This window comes from Bos grunniens, chromosome 14 (assembly GCF_055505025.1).
Source record: "Bos grunniens cultivar Pamir isolate PY7600 chromosome 14, Bosgru_T2T1.0, whole genome shotgun sequence".
Taxonomy (NCBI): Eukaryota; Metazoa; Chordata; class Mammalia; order Artiodactyla; family Bovidae; genus Bos; species Bos grunniens.
The window spans coordinates 6968285-6986347 of record NC_141178.1 but is presented as its reverse complement, the minus strand read 5'-3'; the positions used below and the strand labels follow the sequence as shown (position 1 = coordinate 6986347).

Below are 18063 nucleotides of genomic sequence, written 5' to 3'. Positions count from 1 at the left end.
TTAACAACTTGCTATGTTTGCTCCGGGTTTATATACTTTGTGGCTTAATACGTAGAAGAGTTTTGAAGTCTGTTGGTTTGTTTCTAAAGGACGGTTTGAAAAGTTGCCAGATCTAAGCAAAGAGCTGGATTGAGTATTGTTTAGGAAATTCTCAATCACCGATTCTCAAGTGAGTGAGAATAAGTGACAATTACTTCCAAGTTCTGTTTCCTGTCAGCTTTTTCTAATGTTATTATTTTATTTTTTTCTTATTCAGTACAAAACCAAATCTTTTAAGAGTTACTGGAACTAAAAGATAATCAATGCCATCATCTGTTTTAAAGCTAATTATGCGTATGATGAACACACGTACTTGAACAGACAACCTGGATTGACCTAACGGTCTTTTAAAAGCAGGGTTTTTTTGTTTTTGTTTTTGTTTTTTAATTTCAGGACTAAACAGCAAAATATAAAAAACACATGTTTGTGGATTAGTGCCAGGTAAATGTCTCCAAGCTTGAAGAGAGTTGTAATATAATCATTCATGAAATTTTTACAAATGCAGGTTGTCTGACATCCATTTCAAAAATCCTGAATTAGAAATTGCAGAATAGGAGGAGAATAAATATAACTACTCAAAAAACTCCCATAGGTAATCCTATTGTATTCCAGGTGGAGAACCATCAACTTGTTCTAAGTAGATTAAATGAAGTAGATTAAATAGGAGGAACAAAACTAAAATAATTCCTTTCTTCAGTTTTAAAGTTCAGCCCATTTGTAGCTGGTCACTTAGTCAAATAACAAAAAGAAGCTGGAAAATATGAAAAGCTGAGAGGCCAGAGCCTCGGCACTAACCACTGGTCTAGTGGCTAGGATTCTGCTCTCACTCCTGCAACTCAGCTTCACTCTCTAGCCAGGAACTGGGGCCCTGTTTCCCGCCACCACAGGCCAAGGGCCCCTGAGATCAGGACCACTGGGCACAATGCTCTGCAGTCAATAAGGACTTTCAGTCAGGTTAAAAAGGGGAAACATCAGAACAAACATTAAAGACTGTCTTTTCCAGAGAGTATTTAATTAATCCCTTCTTGTACAACAGAAATATAGGTTTCCATAGATTTCCAGAATATTTCAGAAAGTATATTTACTGACAAGTGAACCTAAGAAGTAGGGAAGAGCTGAATACAGAAAAAGGTCTTAATTTTCCATTTACTACATTTTCTACATTTCTAGAATGAAATTTTTGATTTTTAGCTTTAAAAATTAAATATCATTGCTTGGCTTTACTAAAAACTGTATTTCAGTTCAGTTCAGTCACTCAGTTGGGTCCAACTCTTTGCGACCCCATGGACTGCAGCATGTCAGGCCTCCCTGTCCCTCGCCAACTCCTGGATTTAGCATGATAGTGATAACTGAAAGGCTTTTCACCAGCTACAAAGGGTCTCTGACTATATTTTTCCATTTTGCAAAATATCTAGTTTTACTCTTCTTAATATGTTTCATTGAATGTAATATTCTATCAGTTCAGTTCAGTTGCTCAGTCATGTCCGACTCTTTGTGACCCTGTGAATCGCAGCACACCAGGCCTCCCTGTCCATCACCATCTCCCAGAGTTCACCCAGACTCACATCCATCGAGTCAGTGATGCCATCCAGCCATCTCATCCTCTGTCGTCCCCTTCTCCTCCTGCCCCCAATCCCTCCCAGCATCAGAGTCTTTTCCAATGAGTCAACTCTTCGCATGAGGTGGCCAAAGTACTGGTGTTTCAGCTTCAGCATCATTCCTTCCAAAGAAATCCCAGGGCTGATCTCCTTCAGAATGGACTGGTTGGATCTCCTTGCAGTCCAAGGGACTCTCAAGAGTCTTCTCCAACACCACAGTTCAAAAGCATCAATTCTTTGGCCCTCAGCCTTCTTCACAGTCCAACTCTCACATCCATACATGACCACAGGAAAAACCATAGCCTTGACTAGATGGATGGTTAAATTCTTCACTAGTTTTGTCTGCTATTGAATTGGTCTCACAATATTTTAAGTGCTATTATTTATTCTCTCTGCTCCTTTTGCTTCTTTTTCAACCAGTGTGAGTCAACTATAGTTCAAAGTAACGTCTCTCTAGTCTTTGCATATTTAAAAATCTTTCTGTGCATTCTGTCAGTTATTCTCATGTAACTACCAGACTTCCTTTGTTCTCCATAGGATTTATTAATTTATCAAATCATGGTCATTAAGTGCCTTGCTTGAAGTCTAGCCCTCCCACAAAGAATAAAGTTAGAGAAAAGGAATTTCTATTTCATGCAATGGCACAATCTTAATATATAAATGTTTAAAATGGATAGGTAAGTTAATTATCATAAGTAAAGATATTCTTGCTTCCCTAGTCGGGCAGTGGTAAAGAATCCACCTGCCAATGTAGGGGAGGTATGTTCAATCCCTGGGTCTGGAAGGTCCCCTGTAGTAGAAAATGGCAACCTAATCTAGTATTCTTGCCTGGGAAATCCCATGGACAGAGGAACCTGGTGGGCTCTAGACCGTGGGGTCATAAAAAAGTCAGACATGACTTAGTGGCTAAACAACAAAGGTATTCCTGCAGGGGAAGATGCTTGGGTACAAGGGAGACTCAACTTGAATGACTCCAGATGTTAGGGGCTGAAAGGCATTTGAATCACTCATTGGGAAATTGAAAACCATAGGAAAGTGGTTGTTGGTTTTCAGTTGCTAAGATGTGTCCGACTCTTTGTGACCCATGGACTGTAGCACTCCAGGCTCCTCTGCCCTCCACTATCTCCCAGAGTTTGCTCAAATTCACATCCACTGAGTTGGTAATGCCATCTAACCATCTCATCCCCTGCTGTCTCTGTCTCCTTTGGCTTCAATATTTCGCAGCGTCAGGATCTTTTCCAGTGAGTCAGTTCTTCATATCAGGTGGGATTTCCCAGATAAGAATACTGAAGTGGGTTGCCATTTCCTTCAGGGATCAAACTTATGTCTCCTGCATCGGCAGGCTGATTCTTTTACCACTGAGCCACCAGGGAAGCCCTGAAAAGTGGTCAAGCCAAAGAAGCTAATGGAAAAAAAATTAACCCAGTGAAAGTGTTTTGATTCACGATTTTAGCAAAAAAAAATATGCAGAACTTCTGCTTCTGGGTAGAATGGATTACTTTGTGGTTGACTATTGTTCCTGCAGAGCATAGGAGATTAGTACTTTAAAATAACTTTGACCATTTTGTCTGTGTGTGTAAGTGTGTTCATGGATTCTTTAGAATTTTCTACATATGAGCTCATGTCATCTATCAACAGATAATTTTACTTCTCCTTTTCCAACTTGGATGCTCTCTATTTCTTTTTCTTGACTAATTGTCTCAGCTGGATTTTCCAATACTACAATGAATAAAAGTGGTGTGACGGTGGGCATCCTTGCCTTGGTCCTTATCTTAGAGTAAATGCTTTTGGCTTTTCAACGTTGAGTATGAGATTATCTGTGAGCTTGTCGTGCATGCTAAGTTGCTTCAGTCATGTCCAACTCTGTGGACCCAATGGACTGCATCCTGCCAGGCTACTCTCTCCATGGAATTCTCCAGGCAAGAGTACTGGAGTGGGTTATCATGCCCTCCTCCAGGAGATCTTCTTGACCCAGGGATCAAACCCAGGCAGGTCTCCTGCATCTTCTGCATCGCAGGCAGATTCTTCACCACTGAGCCACCAGGGAAGTTCCCTGAGCTTGTCATATATGTCACTTATTATGTTGATGTGCTTTCCTACTAAGTTTGTTGAGAGCTTTAATAATGAAAGACTAGCAAGTTTAATCAAATGCTTTTTCTCCATATTTTGATATGAACGTGATTTTTATCTATCATTCTGTGCATTTGGTGTATCACATTAAATGATTTATGTTGAACTATCCTTTTGATTTAGGAATAAGCATCACTTGATCAAGATGTATGATCCTTTCAATATGCTGCTAAACTTGGTTTGCTAGTATTTTGTGAGGCTTTTGATTCTATGCTCTCAAAGAACATTGGGCTATCATTTCTTGTAGTACTCTGTCTAGTTTTAAAGTTGCAGGATACAAAGTGAACATAAGTTATATTTCTGAATAATAACAACAAGATACGTGAAAAAGAAATTAAGAAAATAATCTCATTTACCACGGTACTGAAAAAAAAAAAAAAAAAAAAAGGAAAACTTAGGAATAAACTTAACCAAGGTGTTAAAATGCTTATACACTGAAAACTATAAAACACTGATAAAAAAATAAATTATATCTGTGTGTTCATGGAGCGGAAAAATCGATGTTAAAATGTCCATAACTAATCTACAGACTGAGTGCAATTTCTATCAGAATCCCAATGGTATTTTTTACAGAAAAAGGAAAAGCAATCCTAAAATTCATATGAAATCACAAAGGCCCCAAATAGCCAAAGCAATCTTGAGAAAGAAGAGCAAAACTGTGTTTATCACATTTTCAGATTTCAAATTACAAAGCTACAGCAATTAAGATAGTATGGTTCTAGACTAAAAGCAGATATAAAGACCAGTGGAACCAGAGATCCCAGAAATAAACCTCACATATATGGTCAACTTACATTCAAGGAGAGGCTAAGAATGTTCAATAAGGAAAGGATCACCTTTTCACCAACTGGTATTGGGAAAACTGAATATATTCATGCAAAATGCTGAAATTTGACCCTTATTTTACACTATACATAAAAAAAATCAATTCAAAATGTACTAAATATAAGACTTGAAATTGTATAATTTCTAGAAGAAAATATAAGAAAAGTTATGTGACATTGGTCTGGGCAATGGTTTCTTTGAAATGACACCAAAAGCACAAACAATGAAAGCAAAAACAGACAAGTGAGATAGCATGATATTCAAAAATTTCTTTGCAACAAGTGAAATAATCAACAAAATTAAAAGATGTCCTACAGAATGGGAGAAAATACTGGTTAGTTCATATATCTGATATGGGGTTAATATCCAAAATATATTAGGAAGAAGTGAAGTGAAGTGAAGCGAAGTGAAGTCGCTCAGTTATGTTTGACTCTTTGCGACCCCATAGACTGTAGCCTACCAGGCTCCTCTGTCCATGGGATTTTCCAGGCAATAGTACTGGAGTGGATTGCCATTTCCTTCTCCAGGGGATCTTCCCGAACCAGGGCTTGAACCCTGGTCTCCTGCATTGTAGACAGACGCTTTACTGTCTGAGCCACCAAGATGTCCTACAGAATGGGAGAAAATACTAGTTAGCTCATATATCTGATATGGGGTTAATATCCAAAATATATTAGGAACTCATTCTTAATTCAATAGCAAAAAAACAAACAAACAAACAAAAAAACCCTAGATAAACTGATTTAAAAATGGGTAAACATACGTCACAATCTTATTGAAATATTTTGTTAGTACACTAGACACACACATATATGTAAATTCTTAGTCAATAAGATAAACATTTTCTACACAACCTTTTAAGGGCAACTTACACTCAGAAAAAGTGAAATTTTAATATTCTGAATTATAGATCCTCTATGATTAAGTTCATAATTTTTCAAAAGGAAAATTTGTTAACATATGGTTTGAAATCTGTTGCATTACTACTATTTGTTTCTGAAGACAACAATGACAGAGATCATAGGCCAAATAAATGCCCTTGCTTATAACGAAGAGATTTTTAGCTCTTTTAAAGGTTGAAAAAAGATAGTTTTTTGGACTAGGCTACAGAAATAAGATGACAAACGGAATGAAAAGTGTTTCAGTGAGATATGCATAATATGATGTCACTGTGATTTGACCACCTTGAGAAGTGGACCTGTGGCAAACAGTACAGCTCCAGTGCCAAGGCTAAATGACGAATGGTCATTGGCATGGTATACCACAGACGGAGACGTGAGGAAGGGACCATACCCAAATCTGAGAAACCTGCTGTTGTAGCACCCAGTATATTTTAGGGATGGAATAATTAGTCGTTTACTACGTATTCTGGTTCAAAAAACAAAACAAAACACAAAATGAGAAAGCAACTTAAATATTTCTCAAGAAGACATGTATATGGCCGATAGGTGCATGAGAAGGAGCTGAATATCATTAACCGTCAGAGAAATGCAAATTCGAACCACACTGAGTTTCACTTCACACATGTTAGTATGGCTATTATAAAACAACAAAGGATAGCTGTTGGTGGACATGTGGAGAAATTAGAACCCTTGTACACAGTAGGTAGGAATGTAAATTGGTATCGCCACTATGGAAAATGATATGGAGGTTCCTCGATAATTAAAACTGAACTACTGCATGATCCATCAGGGCTTCTTATGGATGTGCAGTCAAAAAAAGCTAAAATCAAGGCATCAGATTAATATCTTTAGTCCCATGCTTTTGAACTACTCAAAATAGTCAAGATACAGATACAACCGAAAGGTCCATCAACATTTAGATAAAGAAATATGGTATGTCTGTGTGTGTATGTGTATATATTTATATATATGGAAATTATTCTAGTTTAAAAAAGAAGAAAATTCTGTCATATGCAACAACATGGATAAACTGAAATACCTTATGCTAAGCGAAATAACCCAGTTTACAAAAGGAAAAATACAACATGATTGCCCTTATATGAAGTATCTAAAACAGCCAGACTCATATAAATAGAGAGTAGACTGTGGAATTGCTATTCAATAGGTGAAAAGTGCCGGTTATGCAAGATAAATAAGCTGTAGAGATCTATTATATGATGCGTCTATAGATAACAGTGCAATACAGGCACTTAGAAATTTGTTTAAAGGGTAAATCTATGTTAAATATTCTTATCATAGTCAAAGAAAATAACTTTGACTAATGTGTTCAAGAAAATAGTATAAAAAGGTGAACGAAAAGGAAGAAAAAATATGCTATCATCCGATAATTAGAATCTACATCATTGGAATTTAAGATGGCAACAGATAAACCCCACATTAAAGAATAGAAAATAGGATTAGTGAACTGGAAAGAAGAGCAGCTGAAAGCCAGTAAGGTGAAGCAGAGACCAAAAGAAATATAAATATAGAAAATACGTAGAAAAAATACATATAGAGTAAAATTTTCTCACGCACATTTAAGTAGAGTCTGAGATGGAAAGGAAGAAGAATGACGTGGAATCATTATTTGAAACAATCCTGGATGAGCATTTTCCAGAACGAATTAAAGATATAAACTTGTAGACTGAAAAAGCTCTAACACTGAAAGAGAATAAATAGAAATAAGATAGATACATCAAAATAAAATTACTGAAAAATGAGGACAAATAGAAAACCTCAATATCTCAACACGTTATTTTGTGTATTTCAATAAGTCAATTTTATTATAAAATTTAAAGGAAATTCAAAGATGAAGTGAATTGACAAGATAATCGTGAAGAACAAAGTAGAAGGATTTAATCTGCAAAAAGTCCCAAATTTATATGTAATTCTCAAAAATTAAGCCACTGTGGCACTGGTACAGGAATAGTCAATGGGCCTATATTAAAAAAGAGAGAATACATGAATAAACTCATGCATATGTAGTCACCTGATTCATATCAATGGTGGCAATGTAGTTCAGTGGATAAAGGATGGCCTTTTTATTACATGGAACTCAGAAAATTGAATATCCACATAGAAAAAACATAAACAAGAAACTTGGCCTTAAATTCATACCATTCCCAAAAGCCAACTTCAGATAAATTGTGAAAATTAAAACAATAGAGCTTTTAGAAGTAAACATAGGAGAATTAAACATAGTCTGAATAGATAAACAGGGAGAAAGGTCGAAAATGAATATTGAAGGTGGCTCTTTGTGGTAATACATATAAGAATTTGGCTTTGTTGAAAAATTCAATAATGATAAAAATACTACTGAGCTGTGTCTAAGATGCTTTATATTAAAAACGAGGCAATAAAACTCTGTGACTGTGGAAAAATGCTGATCAGCATGAAAAAATGTTTAAAGGATACAGGTATTTTTCTCAGATATGTATTCTGCTCATATGATTCTGCAAGAATTGGTTAACAAAAGAATTCTGGCTTGTGCAAAGGACAAGTATAGATGCCCCTGAAGGAGGCAAAATTTGAAACAGCTTTAGAATCATCATAAAACAACACGGGGGCACATACAGAATTAAAAATGAACACTTGCATGGCTATTAGCACATTTGGAAAATAAAGTGTGTTTGATTTTTCTGTGCTATATGGTTTAACACATGTGGCTGGCTTTGCAGGCAGCATCTGTTCTTGTCCCCACTAAAGTGTAAGTCAGAGCTGGCATCTTTTTACACTGAGTGTTAAAAAAGAAAAAAAAAAAAAATCGTTAGTAAGCAGTTGAAGATTTTTGAGGGGAAACAGAACTTTCACTTTAAACCTGCAACGGCAACCAACTTAGTTTGTTTATAAATGTGTATTTTCTTCTAAGTCTTTCTTTGGCTGTACTTCCAACTTAGGGTTTACTCCTTAATCCATTTTGCTTTTGCTGCTTTTTTTCCTCTGACACATCACTTTCCCCTTTATACTCAGATCCCAGGTTGCATGGCCTCGATCTCTGCTCACAGGGTCGCCCTTTCCTGCCAGTTCATCTCTCCTCTCCAGCCGTTCCTACATCCACTCACCCTGGTGAATAACAGACCTTTTTCTTTCTCATTTGTATTATTTCCTATAGAAAAATATCTGGGCATTCCCCCACCCAAAATCTTCTCAAGGAGAAGACAACACCAGGATTTCCTTGGTATTACCAAGGGCTCCATTGACTATTTGCTTAAATTCCTGTCCCAATCCAGAGCTTTCTCAATGTCTTCTTTTGGGGTGGTGTCTCCTATTCCAGTCTGATGATTTAACTGTGGAGAAATCTCTTCTTCTGAGTCTGGATTTACCCCTCTCTCAGTCAAGTCAGGCAAAATTACACTGTGTCAACAGAGGTCAGTGAAAAAAAGTAAAGTTAAAGTGTTAGTTGCTCACTTATGTCCAGCTCTTTGTGACCCCGTGGACTGTAGCCGGCCAGGCTCCTCCGTCCATGGAATCCTCCAGGCAAGAATACTGGAGTAGGTAGCCATTCCCTTCTCCAGGGGATCTTCCCAACTCAGGGATCAAACTTGGGTCTTCTGCGTTGGGGGCAGATTCTTTACCATATGAGCCACAGGGAAGCCCTCCCTCAGTCAAGCAAAATTCTACCTGTGTCAGCAGAGATCAGGCTTCCCTGGTAGCTCAGACGGAAAGAATCCACCTGCAGTGCTGGAGACCTGGGTTCAAAAGATCCCCTAGAGAAGGAAATGGCAACCCACTCCAGCATTCTTGCCTGGAGAATCCCATGGACAGAGGAATCTGGCGGGCGGCAGCCCCTGGGATCGCAAAGCGTCAGACACAACCAAGCAGCTAAGCACACAGCACGGGTCAGTAGGTATTCTTAAGTCAGGAAGTACGCAATTATTATTGCTACAAAAGGAGAGGTTTAGAGGTGAACTTAAAAGTTCAATCCGTATCTATTTAGCACCTTTTATCCTCTGAGCTATAGCCCACCTTCCAAAAACACCTTTAGCCCCTAATACTGATATCCCTGGGTTTCCCAGGTGGCTCAGTGGTAAAGAATCCGCCTGAAAATGCAGGAGACACTGGAGACGCAGGTTTGATCCCTGAATCGGAAAGATCCCCTGGTGGAAGAAATGGCAACTCACTCCAGTGTTCTTGCCTGCAAAATCCCATGGACAGAGGAGCCTGCATGGCGGGTGTGTCCACAAAGGGTTGGGCACGAATGAGCGACTAAGCTGCTCACACCGATATCTCAGCATTCCTTTCAAACCCTCTCATTCCATGAGCTTAATTTCTCTAGAAGATTATGGTTTCTACCCTTAAAATAACCAAAATGAATGGTTGTTTCTATTTCCTCGCCTCTTGGAAGGCTCTTTGCTTTTATTTCCAAAATCTGTTTTTCCTGCCTCAGGTGGTCCTTCCAGTTCTATGTAGGACAACCACCAGACCAGAATCAAATTAGTGGGCAATTCCAGTGCCAAGGGCAAGTTTGGGAAGCCAACTTCTTCCTGTTCTTCATCTCATATGATCTCAGGCAGATGAGACACATATTAGCGGTCTGCAGATGGGCCAATTTAAAATGACAACTGAAGTTTCAAGTCGGCTATTTCTTTTTGTTTACTGAGGGCAGGAATTCCTACCTTTAGTCTTCTTTATTTTAAAACAGTTAAGAGACAGATATAAAGGGGCAAGTTTGTTTTATTAATGAATTCAAGGTCTTTCCAGGAAGGCTAATTTATAAATTGCTCTTAAAGTACTATTTCTGAGGAGTCCCAGTATTTTCTCCACATCATATTTCAGAAGGCTTATTACAAAGTCTCTTTAGTGTTCAAAATATGTGTAAAGGTATTTTATTTCTTGTCTCTTTGATTTAGAATCAAAATCCTCTCATCTTAGCCCCAGCTACTTTCCACTTTATCATAAATGCCACCAAAAACAGAGAGACACATCCACGTTATGTAAGTCCTAGCACTGGTCTTACAAATGATTTTGTAATCTCTTTCATGTCTCTACTTTAAACCTGTTCCTTCTGAGCATTTCAGTGGCAAATTCTAGCCACAAATCAAAATATTTTTCTCATGTCACTGGCATTACACCCCCAATACATTTCTCTATTTTCTGGCAGCTTTCAACCTCACCAAATCATTCTAATACTTGATGGATGACCAAATCACCCAATAGCATACTTTCTCTAGGGAATTTCACCTCTACAGGTGACATCTGTCATGGACATTTTATAATAATCCTGGAAATGCTTTAATATCTTAAGATTTGGTTATCTGTTGTAGCTCAGTTATATATCCATTACTAGCTTAAAACTTCAGAATGACATTTCTTAAATCTCTCATTCAAATATATGGAATGGTTCATGTATTTAACACTTTATCTGCCTGCAATGTGGAGACCTGGGTTCGGTTCCTGGGTCAGGAAGCTTCCCTGGAGAAGTGAATGGCAACTCACTCCAGTAATTTTGCCTGGAGAATTTCATGTATAAAGGAACCTGAGGCTACAGTCCATGGGGTTGCAAAGAGTCAGATACGACTGAGCGGCTAACACTTTGACTTTCTTTCACTTTGAATCTTTCCATATTAAACTGCACAATGTTCACCTCATAATGTCTGTCTTCTACTCAGTCATATGCCAACTACCATCAAGGTGTGTATCATTTGGCAACCATAGTGAAGTCAGTTTTATCACAATGATTTAATCCAAAACATAGATGAGAAGAGCATCTTCATTCAGAAATCCCAGATGAGTATTCAAAGAATAACCCACATGTTGCTCTCTCTGGGGAGCTTCTATTCTCACCACTCTTTAGTCCTAAAGGAATACTCCACGTGTGTTCAAATTCAACCACAAGGAAACACCAAAACATAAGTGAGTTAAAGGGATTCACTAAGAATTTTGTGGGGAGATGGAAGGGATGTCTGGCTCTGAGCTCCACTCCATAAACACGTTTGTGTGTGAGTGCTGTGCTCAGTCGTGTCCGACTCTTTGCGACCCCATGGACTGTAGCCCACATGGGCTCCTCTGTGGAATTTTCCAGGCAAGGATCCTGGAGCAGGTGGTCATTTCCTACTCAAGGGTATCTGTACAACCCAGGGATCAAACCCTTGTCTCTTGCATCTCCTGCTTTTTCAGGCGGATTCTTTACCAGTGGTGTCTGGGAAGCCATAAACAAGTTAGTCTTTAAAAACTTCCTTCAGGGATTTCTGGGCCTCAATCTTCTTATTTGGTTAAATTGCCAGTCTACTTCCTTTTCCCTTGATTTTTCTAGTATTTTCTCAAATCGCACATCATATCTTCCATTCTCACAAATACTCACTACAGATATGTGGCCTTGGGTTCTCCCTTCCTTTTATGTAGAACAATGCCATCAGGATTCTAGCCTTCTTCAGACCTCTCCAGAATGTTATTGATTTAAACTTTTCCCCATATTCTCATTATATCATAAACTTGTTCAATGTTTTTCTTTTCTTGTATAACCAACAAAATATTGTAAAGAAATTATCCTCCAATTAAAATAAATTTAAAAAAAGAGAAAAAATATTCTAAATGGTATAATTTATAATGACCCTCTGTGCATTCTACAAGGGCTTCCTGGGTGTTTCTGTGGTAAAGAATCTGCCTACCAATGCAGGAGCTGCAGGAAATGTGGGTTCCATCCTTGGGTCAGGAAGATCCCTTGGAAGAGGAAATAACCTGCTCCAGTATTCTTGCCTGGAAAACCCCATGGACAGAGGAACCTGGAATGCTACCATCCATGGGAGTCTGAAAAAGTCAGACACGACTGAGCTTGCACACACACGCATTCTATAATACATTATAAATGTAAGTTTTATAGAGATTGGTATAAGCTGCATTTATTGCAATTATATCTTATTTACATGAAAAGAATATGCTCACACTGAAAAAGTGTTATATACTTAACAGATTTTTCAGTATATAATACTGTAGTATTGTCTATAGGCAGAATGTTGTACAGGTGACCTCTAGAACATTCATCTTGCAAAACTGAGATTTTATATCAATTAATTAGGGACTTTCCTGGTGCTCAGATGGTAAAGAATCTGCCTGCAATGCAAGAAACCCAGGAGACTTGGGTTCAATCCCTGGGTCAGGAAGATACCCTGGAATGGGGAGTTAGCAACTCCCTATTAACCTCTTCCCCCAATCCATGGAAACCACAATTCTAATTTTTGCTCCCTCGAGTCTAATTTGTTACTTCATGTAAGTAAAATTGTGCAGTATTTGTCTTTCTGTGACTGGTTTATATCATTTAGCATAAGCTCCCCAAAGTTCATCTATGTGCCTACACTGCAGAAATGAAAAAGAATGAAATTAGATCTTTATCTTAAACACTATATACAAAAATCAACTCAAAATGGATTAAAGAATTAAACATAAGATCTGAAACTATAAAGCTCCTAGAATAAAAATAGGGAAGTTTTTTTTATGTAAGAATGATTACATGGTAAACTTTGTTGTGATAAGCCATAGATGTCTTTGTGGTGTGTTGTAAGTCTGCACATTATAGAAGTATTACCATAACATTGAAACACATAAGTAGGTAAATGGATCATTGTAAGAACTTTTACAAATATCCTATTCCATTATTTTCTGTGGTGGATAATATGAACTCATTTTTATTAGCAAGAAAACCAAGCATATTTAAACATAATAAATGCTTACATTTAATTATCATGAACAGCAATTTGTGTTATTATTTGAACATTTTACTTACATCTGACAGATGACCAAAAGTTGGCTTAGCTGTCTGAAGCATAAGTTGCTTGGTCACTGGGTCTAATGCTGCAGGAAAACCAAACAAAATATATTAGAATATCATGAAAAGAAATAGAAAAGCAAAAATGGAGAAGCAGCTAAAAATATCTTTATCAATATTTTGAAATAAAAAGACAAAATTGGATTTTTCCCTGATAATAAAATTGGCTTGGCTCACTGAGGATTCTTCTTAAATTCACATTCACAGACAACCAGATAATCACAGAGAATTTTAGTATGAATTATTTAATTTATACAATGTCTAATTTCAAAATTAGAAATTATGTAGTACTTAATTAGTGGCAGATATTATCAGTTGCCCATACCAAAGCTATTACCTTATTCCTTTCCAGAATTACTTTCCATGACAGAGGCTAAAAATACCAGCATATGCTTATTAATATAAGATACTATGCTCTTAAGTCTTGTGATACAAACTAATTTATCAACCAAATGGGGGCATATTTGAGAATAAAAGGGAAGTATACATAATTACACCCAGTACTGTGGGCAAGAATCCCTTAGAAGAAATGGAGTAGCCCTCACAGTCAAAGTAAAGTGTCTAAAACACAGCACTTGTATACAAGCTCAAAAACAACAGGATGATCTCAGTTCATTTCCAAGGCAAACCATTCAACATCACAGTAACCCAAGTTTATGCTCCAACCACCAATGCCAAAGAAGCTGAAGGTGACGGGTTCTATGAAGATCTTCAAGACCTTCTAGAATTAACAGAAAAAGATGTCCTTTTCATCATAAGGGATTGGAACGCAAAACTAGGAAATCAAGAGATACCCAGAATAACAGGCAAGTTTTGCCTTAGAATACAAAATGAAACAGGGCAAAGGCTAACAGAGTTTTGTCAAGAGAATACACAGGTCATAGCAAATTCCTTTTTTCAACAACCCAATAGTCAACTCTACACATGGACATCACTATATGATCAATACCAAAATTAGATTGATTATGTTCTATGCAGCCAATAGGACTCTGGAGAGGCTCTATACAGTCAGCAAAAACAAGACTGGGAACTGATTGTGGCTCAGATCATGAGCTCCGTATTGCAAAATCTAGATTTAAACTGAAGAAAGTAGGGAAAACCACTAGGCCATTCAGGCGTGACCTAAATCAAATTCCTTATGATAATAGAGTAGATTGAATGAATAGATTCAAGTGATTAGATCGGGTAGACAGAGTGCCCAAATAGCTATGGATGGGGATTCATAACCTTGTACAAGAGACAGTGACCAAAATCATCCCAAAGAAAAAGAAATGAAGGAAGGAAAAGTGGTTGCCATGGGAGGCCTTACAAATAGCTAAGGAAAGAAGAGAAATGAAAGGCAAAGGAGAAAGGGAAAGGTAATCCAACTGAATGCAGAGTTTCAGAGAATAGCAAGGAGAGATAAGAGATTCTTGAATGAACAATGAAAGGAAATAGAGGAAAACAATAGAATGGGAAAGACTAGGGATCTCTTCAAGAAAACTGGAGATATCAAGAGAATGTTTCATGCAAGGATAGGCACAATAACAGAAATGTAAGGACCTAACAGAACCAGAGCAGATTAAGAAGAGGTGGCAAGAATACACAGAACCATACAAGAAAGGTATTAATTAGCCAGATAACCAGGATGTTGTGGTCACTCATCAGCTGGACATCCTGGAGAGTAAAGTCAAGGGGGGCCTTAGGAAGCTCTACACACACTCTGGCTATGAACAAAGCCAGTGGAGGAGACAGAATTCCAGCTGAGCCACTTAAACTCTTAAAGATGAAATTGTTAAAGTGCTGCACTCAGTATGTCAGCAAGTTTGGAAAACTAAGCTGTGGTCACAGGACTGGATAAAGGTCAGCTTTCGCTGCAACCTCAAAGAAGGGAAATTCCAATGTTCAAGCTACTATACAGTTGGGCTCATTTCACATGCTAGTATGGTTATGCTCAAAATTCTTTGAGCTAGACTTCAGCAGTATGTGAACTAAGAGCTTCCAGATGTACAAGACGGATTTCAAAAAAGCAGAGGAACCAGAGATTAAATTGCCAACATTTGTTGGATCATGGTGAAAGCAAGGGAGTTCCAGAAAAACATCTGCTCATTGACTATGCTAAATCCTTTGGTTGTGTGGATCACAGCAAACTATGGGAAATCCTTAATGAGAGGGGAGTACTAGACCACCTTATCATCTCCTGAGAAATTTGTATGCTACTCAAGAAGTAACAGTTAGGATCAGTCATGGAAGAACTGACTGGTTCGATATTGGAAAAGGAATATGACATGCTGTATATTATCACCCTGCTTATTTAATTAATATACAGATTACATCATGCAAAATGCCAGGCTGGATGAATCACAAGCTGGAATCAAGATTGCTGGGAGAAACATCAGAAGTCTCAGATATGCAGATGATATCACTCTAGTGATAGAAAGTGAAGAGGAACTAAAGAGCTTTTAAATGGGGGTGAAAGAGTAGAGTGAAAAAGCTGGCTTAAAACTCAACATTCCAAAAACTAAGATCATGGCATCCAGTCCCATCACTTCATGGCAAATAGATGGTGAAAAAATGGAAACAGTGACAAGCTTTATTTTCTTGGGCTGCAAAATCACTATGGATGGTGACTGAAACCATGAAATTAAAAGACATTTGCTCCTGATAGCTAGACAGCTTATTAAACCTAGACAACTAATAATCTAGACAGTTTATTAGAAAGCAGAGACACCACTTTGCTGACAAAGGTTCTGTAGAGTCAAAGCTATGGCTTTTCCAGTAGTCATGTATGGATGTGAGAGTTTGACCATAAAGAAAGCTTAATGCCAAAGAATTGATGCTTTTGAACTGTGAGGCTGGGGAAGACTCTTGAGAGTCCCCTGGACTGCAAGGAGATCAAACCAGTCATTCCTAAGGAAAATCAACCCTGAATATTCATTGGAAAGACTAATGTTGAAGCTGAATCTCCAATACTTTGGCCACCAGATGCCAAGAGCCAACTCATTTGAAAAGACCCTGATTCTGGGAAACATTAGGGCAGAAAGAAAAGGGGATGAGATGGTTGGATGACCCGATTGATTCAGTGGACAGGAGTTTGAGCAAACTCAGGTAGATGGTGAAGGACAAGGAAGCTTGGTGTTCTGCAGTTCATGGGGCTGCAGAAATTCAGACATGACTTAACTACTGAACAAAAGCAAAGTCCATTGTGCGGATGCACCATGCTTCTTTAGTCATTCATAAATACAGTTGGGCTGTTTCTACTTTGGTGCTATGAACACTCATGTAAAAGTTTTTGTGTGGACATATGTTTTCAACTCCTCTGAGTATATGCCTACAAGTGATATTACTGGGCCACATGAAAGCTCAGTGATTCACTTTTGGAGAACTGTTAACTGTTTTCTAACGCACCATTTTACATTCCCACAAACTATGTATGAGGGTTCTAATTTTTTCGTATTCTCATTAACAGTTATTATTGTCTGTGATTTTTGTTTTGTCATTCTAGTGAATGGAAGTGACATCACATTTTCTAATTAACATTTTCCCTAGTTTGGAAACATGCGTTCAAAATAATTTTCTCACTTTTTAAATGTTTATGATTATTTTGGTAGAATTTCAATAGTTCTGCATATATCTTACTGTATATATATACTGCATATATATTACTAGACTGTAATCAGATATACAATTTGCAAATCACATATCTTCCATTTTATGCATGCATGGCCTTTTTAGTTTCTTAATAGTGACTTTAATGCACACAAAATTTCGTCTTTAAAAAAAAATGTTATTAAGTTAACTTGTTCTTGTTCTTTAAGTATTATATGTAGGAACCATTCCCTAATGCAAGGTCATGAAGATTCAGCTCTCTTAAGAATTTTATAAATTCAGGTGGTATATTTCAGTATTTGATGCATTTTTAACTTAATTTTGCATATAGTTGGTGGGGGGGGGGTCAAAATTTATTCTTTTGCCTGTAGATATCCATTTTCCCAGCACCATTCATTGACATTGTCTTAGCCCTATTGTTGAAAACCAGTTAATCATAAATAGCCTAGCCTAGTGTGTGTGCTCAGTCATATTCGACTCTTTGTGAATCCCATGAACTGCAGCCTGCCAGGATCCTCTGTCCATGGAATTTTCTTAGCAAGAACACTGGAATGGATTGCCATTCCAATGGATCTCCCCGACTCAGGGATCGAACTCATGTCTCCTGCTTGGCAGGCAGATTCTTTACCACTGTGCCATCTATGTGGGTTTATTTCTGGATTTTTAATTATATTCCATTAGTCTAATATTTACTGTATGCTAGTACTACGCAGTCATGACTGTTTGTAGCTTGTGTAGTACATTTTGAAATCCAGAAGTGTGAGTTTGCCTACTTAGCTGTTCTTTTTCAAGATGCTTTACACTATTCTAAATTCTTCATAATTTCCATATTAATTTTAGAATCAGATTGCTAATTTCTGCAAGAAAAAAAAACTTGACATTTGATATGGATTATGGAGAGTGAAAAAGTCGGTTTAAAGCTCAACATTCAGAAAACTAAGATCATGGCATCTGGTCCCATCACTTAATGGGAAATAGATGGAGAATCAGTGGAAACAGTGTCAGACTTTATTTATTTATTTATTTTTTTGGCTCCAAAATCACTGCAGATGATGATTGCAGCCATGAAATTAAAAGACACTTACTCCTTGGAAGGAAAGTTATGACCAACTTAGATAGCATATTCAAAAGCAGAGACATTACTTTGCCAACAAAGGTCCATCTAGTCAAGGTTATGGTT

At 37.5% G+C, this 18063-nt stretch overlaps 1 protein-coding gene across 1 annotated transcript in view; it reads right to left on the bottom strand.

Annotated features, from left to right (window-relative positions):
• Positions 1-18063, bottom strand: part of CNBD1 (cyclic nucleotide binding domain containing 1) — an 89846-nt gene that overhangs the window by 49981 nt on the left and 21802 nt on the right. The window contains exon 2 of the mRNA XM_086335859.1: positions 13254-13321. Coding sequence (XP_086191985.1) covers positions 13254-13321 — 68 coding nt within the window. The remainder of the gene's footprint in view (positions 1-13253; positions 13322-18063) is intronic.